Source organism: Protomyctophum bolini, assembly GCF_963924005.1.
Source record: "Protomyctophum bolini genome assembly, chromosome: 5".
Lineage (NCBI taxonomy): Eukaryota > Metazoa > Chordata > Actinopteri > Myctophiformes > Myctophidae > Protomyctophum > Protomyctophum bolini.
Window position 1 is genome coordinate 16516386 of NC_137866.1, and position 6278 is coordinate 16522663.

General features: G+C 45.1%; 1 protein-coding gene across 1 annotated transcript; it reads right to left on the reverse strand.

Annotated features, from left to right (window-relative positions):
- phlda3 (pleckstrin homology-like domain, family A, member 3) lies at positions 1-4818 on the reverse strand. The gene is made up of 2 exons (XM_080763597.1): positions 3929-4818; positions 1-2079 (listed from the first exon to the last, which is right to left on the reverse strand). The coding sequence occupies exon 1, from the start codon at positions 4407-4409 to the stop codon at positions 3972-3974; it is 438 nt and encodes a 145-aa protein (XP_080619723.1). The 5' UTR covers positions 4410-4818; the 3' UTR covers positions 1-2079; positions 3929-3971.
- Positions 4819-6278: the final 1460 nt, after the last annotated feature.

Below are 6278 nucleotides of genomic sequence, written 5' to 3' on the forward strand. Positions count from 1 at the left end.
GTTGTTTATGAACCTTTATTAAATTGTAATACTGTCCATGGCTTGTATTTTCAGCAAATATCATATACAAGTAAAATGCTTCTTTGTTGTGTGCAAACATTTGAAAAAAGAAAAGAAAAAAGAGGTCCTGTATACAAACAAACACAAATTCTCAAACAGAAAAGTCTGTCGGAGCAACAATTTTATAATTAAGACGTATAAAAGAACAGACAAAGAACCAGCGTCCTCCTGTTTCAAGAAAGATGCGATTGAGTCCAGGTGGTGCAGGGGTTGGATTCCCCCCTCTGGTACTACCTTGCTTGGTTGGGCAGTTCAATGAATACAATAGGCTCTGTCCACGTCACAGCATAACTTCCTACTTCAATAGGCTCTGTGCACACAGCATAACTCTTCCTACTTGCAGGCCCTTTCACTACTTACTTAGGTGTTACCGGTGATAGTGATACTAACTGAGGCTCTGTTACATTTAGTGTACAGTTGTTCCCAAACTTTTTACAAGGACCCCCATAACTCTGACAGTGTACAAATGGAACCACATGGACCCTTTACGGGTCCATTTGTTTCCCCGTATGGATGGGGCCATTTGGAACCCACTCAAGGACACTTTGAGACCCACTGGTGCAGTAGGTGAGTGGGTGAGCCAACATGCATAATATCAGCACCCTGACTCTGTTCGACCAGAATGGAACAGAGCCTTCATATCATCACTAACACCTGAGCGAGCGAGTGAGTGAAGGAAGTAGTGGAAGGGGCCGAGAAGTAGGAAGAGTTATTCTGTGTGCATAAAGCCCTATTGACTGTTTGTAGGAGAGAAGCAGACCGTAGAGAGCCATCTCATGTCACTCTGTTTGCGACTGCCACAGATTCTGTTCATCAGAATCGGGAGGGATAGCATGTTCCTCTGCCCTCCTGGCTAAACTCCTTAATGGCATACCGTAGTAGTGAACAGAAGTGGCTGGTGATGTCTTTTGGAGGAGATGTCGTTGTTTACACCTTATCCCCAGGATCAACCGTAGGGGTTTGGCAGTGACGATAATACAAGACTGAATTGTGAAGAATTTCTTTTGTTTAAAAACAAATTGTTAATTTAAAAAATAGGAACGGGAAAGATGCGATCGAGATGTCTCCGAAAACATCAGAGAGGAAGTCCAACGTAAGATGAAGGCACTAAGACGTGAACAGTATTGAATACGTAGGACCACAATGGAAACAAGTCCCCAGGACTTTTTTGTGTCATCCTTTTTACTCCTAAATGTTTTACTGTACCACCGGGCTCTTTACATTTCTGACTACCGGTAGTTGTATTCAAAGCATTCAATCAATCAATCACTACAAGCAAGCACACTCCTCCTGTTACTCAACATTTAGCTATTGCAGTTTTTCTCTACTTTTTCTCTACTCTATTGGAGAAATCACGAGACGGACATTCCACTTCAATCCATTAATACCGGGAAAGCATCCATGTCGTCATTTCAGATTTGTGCATTGGCTATTCAAAAATAGCAGATGCACATGAGCTGTGTTGTACTTTATTTTTTGAACATTTCTGAAAAATCTTGAAAGTAGTGACAACTACTGATTTAGAAGGCGTTTGTAGAGTCTGCCTCGGGTCCCAGGAAGGATGGTACCCCCGGCCAGGGTGCTGTAGAGGTAATCCTGATGTCCTGTGATGTTCCTATGATGTTCTATGTTGTCTTATGATATCCTATGTCCTATGATATCATATGATGTCCTATGATATCATATGATGTCCTATGTTGTCTTATGATATCCTATGATGTCCTATGATATCATATGATGTCCTATGTTGTCTTATGATATCCTATGATGTCCTATGTTGTCTTATGATATCCTATGATGTCCTATGATGTCCTATGATGTCCTATGTTGTCTTATGATGTCCTATGATGTCCTATGATGTTCTATGTAGTCTTATGATATCCTATGATGTCCTATGATGTTCTATGATGTTCTATGATGTTCCGTCCCGTATGGTCGTCTAGTCCCGGTCCTGGTGGTGAACCTCTTCCTTCTTTCCCTGCGATTGGTCCACTCCCAGTCCCAGAAAGCTGTTATCCTCTGAAAGTACAACACAGAATATAGAACACAAAGTACACGTAACACAGAATATAGAACACACATTACTTCATAGTTTTGTGTTGTTGGGACAGCTGCCTGGCAATGATTTAACAATAACAGTGATTGTGAACCGGTGGCCCCTCAAAATATTTGACTGAAAATTATGTAAAAAAAAAGAAGATATTTCTTCTTTTAAGTTTAAAAAGAAATTTATTATTTTCAATGTGATGCCATAAATAGGAATGCATTACTGTGTTGTGTGTTGGTTCCATTGATCCAAGCAGGGAAACATTCGATTTCTTGAGCGTTAATCAACATTCTTTGAAAATGCATGATGCAGCCTTCCCAGCTATCTGACCACGTGTTAAGTGGTCAGTTGGGTGTTTGTTACGCTATCGAGATTTTCAAGTGTGTGTGTGTGTGTGTGTGTGTGTGTGTGTGGCGCGCGCGCGGGGGGGGGGGGGGGGGGGCTGATGCAGAAAAGGTTGAGAGCCGCCGCCACTTAAGAATGTACACTTGGGAGTTGTAGTTCTACATTAATAAATGAGACAGCCGTTGTGAGTTTAAAGTCTCTGTCACCAGGGACACTAAGTTAATTTGGGCTACTTGACTTCTGCTGCTACTCCTCACTTAAGGAAGTGTCTCTGTGGATTCCCGGCCAGTGAGCTCATAGTTCAGACTTAGATAACTCTCTCTCTCTCTCTCTCTCTCTTAGTGAACACTTGGGGGAATTCATGCCATGCCGGGTGTCACATGATCATATGTGTGTATGATGGTAGTGAGGTGACGTCTAAATGTTGGAACAGCTGAACGGAACAAGATGAACGGATATAATTTCCGTTTAGCGCTGGTACGGTTCTCTGCGGTTTCAATGACCAGTGGCTAACGTGTGCTAGAGAGAGAAAGTTGTTGTGGGTGTTTTAAAAATAATACTCTGCTGCCAAGTGAACGAGAGGCAGATGTTATTTTGGAAGCTCACACTGCCTCAAACATATTGTCCACACTAGGAAATATAATATCAGGAATACAGTAGCAACATATTCATTTATACCCCATCACAGCCACTGGCTGAAAATAAATAAGCAATCCTTTCGGCAAGCAACACTTACTTACTTGAGGCTTAATAGGGGCTTGTCTAAACCCAAACCTCTTATTGGTAAATGGTAATAATGACCTTATAGGCATGAATGACGATAGGCGGCGTGCCTGTATACATTACACCAGTCCACAAACTCAAACTGGAGTCTGTGGGGGGTCCTTGAGATGTAACTACTTTTTCAACCCTACTGTATATACTTTGGCTATTTGGCTTGAAGATCTATTATTTATTTATTGCCAAAGTTGTTTTGGGGAAATGTTTTCTTCTTTTTTTTAACTAAAATGTTCTCTTCTGGCGGTCCCTGGCACAACATCTTTGTAGATGAGGGTCTTCGGCCAAATACAAGCCTATATAAATATGGGGGTCCTTGATATGAACAGTTTAAGAAGCAGTACAGTTTGAATGAATGTCAAATGAATATGCATGATGTAATTTGCATATAGATGTGAGGGAACTTGATTTAATTGACTAAATGTTGACTAAAATATTTTTTTATTTAATTAAAAAGAAAAATCCTCTCTCTCACACTTATGCCAGTGTGACACTGCCAGCCAGTGTAACCCCTCTATGCTGGTTCTCAATAATGCAACCTCCACTGTGCCATTTGTCAATGTTGGCACAGGTGCCTGCATGCTACGGTAGTACGGTGCATGTGTAGAATATAGAATATAGGTACTAGTCTGTACTCTAGAGTCCACTAGTATAGCAGTAGACCCACAGTAGTTCGGCTGCTAGATCCACATAGCTTACCTGTCCTCTGTATTATGATCATCCATTGTGAGCGCCTAGCGGCTCACTGCGCCTCCTCCTCGCCGCTGCTGCCGAGCTGCGAGGCGGACGACATGTGTCGGTTCCTGCCGCTCTGCACGGCCTGCAGGTTTTTGTAGCGCACCAGCGCCAGGGCGATCTCCGCGTTCCACGCCGTGCCGTCCTGCGGGCACCTGAAGTCGATCTCCTTGCCCGTGGCCATCACCACGGTGAAGTACACGAGCCCGCGCTTGTGCTCCACACAGTCCACCGTGGCCATGCGCTCGAAGCGGAGCTCCTTGGGCTTGGAGGAGGAGGAACAGGAGCCCCCTCCTCCGCCGCCTCCGTTACCGCTGCCTTTGCTCTTGTGGAGGCGCAAGCCCTCTTCGGTGAGCACGCAGCGCTTCTTCTTCCAGAGCTGGAGCAGACCGCTGCTGCGCTTCTCCACCAGCCCGTCTCTCATCACCTTGACCGGCAAAGACATGGTGGTGGTCCGGCTGGCCCCACTCCCACAGCAGCCCCGGCGGTTTTGACAGGGGATATGTAGGCGGCCTATATGTACAATATAGTCTAGTCTTCTGCTTCTTCTCGGTCTCTTATCTCCACGTTCTTATGGGAGAACTTAAACAACAACAATGGTAATCCATTCGATCCAAATGCCACCAGATGTTGTCAATATTCCCTCCGCGTACGTGAGGTAATGTCTTGTTGTTCTCCCGCGGACAGTGGCCTAATTTCCCGACAATAATAAAGCCTGCCATGGGAAAAGAAATGTCATTGTATATGTACGCCTGTAGCCCCAAACGCTCCGACGCCTGTGTGTGTGCGTGTGTTTTGTTGCCGGCTGGCTCCTGGCTGGCCGGTCTGCCTGGATATGTTTGTACATGCCCAAGCTCTTCTCCACACACACAGTCCGGACCTTCTCCGTTTACACTGGCTGGCGCCTCCCCGCCTCCCCTACAGTCAGTGACGACGTGTGCGCGCGCGCGCGTGTGGGTGTGTGTGTGTGTGTGTGCGCGCGCGCGCGTGCATGCGTCTATACTCATTTTCACACGATTCTGTGTGCTCGAGCACACAATCAATTGAAATGCATTAATTTATTTTAAGTTAAATTATTTTTGGCTGACATGGATTGCATATAGTATATGCAATCCATGTCAGCCAAAAATAATTTAACTACCATATACTACCCTGTACCCTGCACAATATAAGTTAGAGGAGTGGTTTTCCCCAAAGACATGATTTTTTGAGTGGTGCAACCAGTGAGCACTCCTATAGACAGCTATGTGTGTCCCTGCCTGGTTGGTTTTCACAACCAAGTGTCACTGTTGTGCAGCTGTGCACCTGTGCACCTGTGCTTTACAGAGTCAAACGTAATCGACGCAAGAAGTCATATAGCAACGGAGTGTGAGAGAAATTTCTCCCCTTGCGTCACGTCAGTTAAGTGATCCGTCGTGATCCGTCTGGTTGGGATCGCCACAGAGAGCAAAAAGGCTTTCCTCCTCTGCTCGACCCCTCTTGAAAGAGGATAACACTTCTGCCGGCACATTGAGTTGTAAACGTAAACATGATCGGCTATCACATTGAAAGTTAAACAAGACATCATGACATCATCGTTCGAAGCACTGCTTTGCAAACTCGCCGGTGATAATATTTTGACCCAGTCCAGCCCTGGTGTTCAGACGAGAACTCAGCGGAATTACAGCGGAGAACAGCTTGTGTTCAAGCGCTGACAGTTGTGATTTTGTGAACTCAATGATTAATTGATTACATCACTAGCAAAAGACACAAAACTGCAAAAGTTTCAAACTTGCATGTGCGGTGTGAGCTTGTAGATTGGCCAGTACAGGTGACACAAGTATCAATACAGTTTGTACAATGATCCAATCTGTCATAGCTGCCATAGTGGACGAATAATTTATTGTACATTATAGTGACTATAGACCGACGTAAGAATACAATAGCGACGGAGGGGCTATGTAAGGACTTAAAATAAACGTGCATTTTTTGTATACGTTTGGCACAAAAGGACTCTGTCCAGGCCTTAACACACACACACACACACACACACATATTAACTGTATATGATGATTTGGGGTGTTACAGTACCGTACAGTACAGTAGAGGGACACCCTGGGGACCCCCACATGGTAACTCAACCGATTTGGACGCGGAGGGCTCACCGGAACCAGGCCAGCCCCCTGGGCGCGTTCCTGGGGGTCTGGGTGTTCCTGGGGGTCTGGGTGTTCCGGGGACCCCCACACAGTAACTGTCATTTCTCGACCGTTTCGGACATGGGGCTGTGGGTGGCTGTGGATGTAGGTTTGGAACTTGCTTTGACAATGTAAACATA

What these genes read in the sequence shown, in the direction of transcription:
- phlda3 (XM_080763597.1), bottom strand. Translation starts at nt 4,409, where the DNA reads ATGTCTTTGCCGGTCAAGGTGATGAGAGACGGGCTGGTGGAGAAGCGC.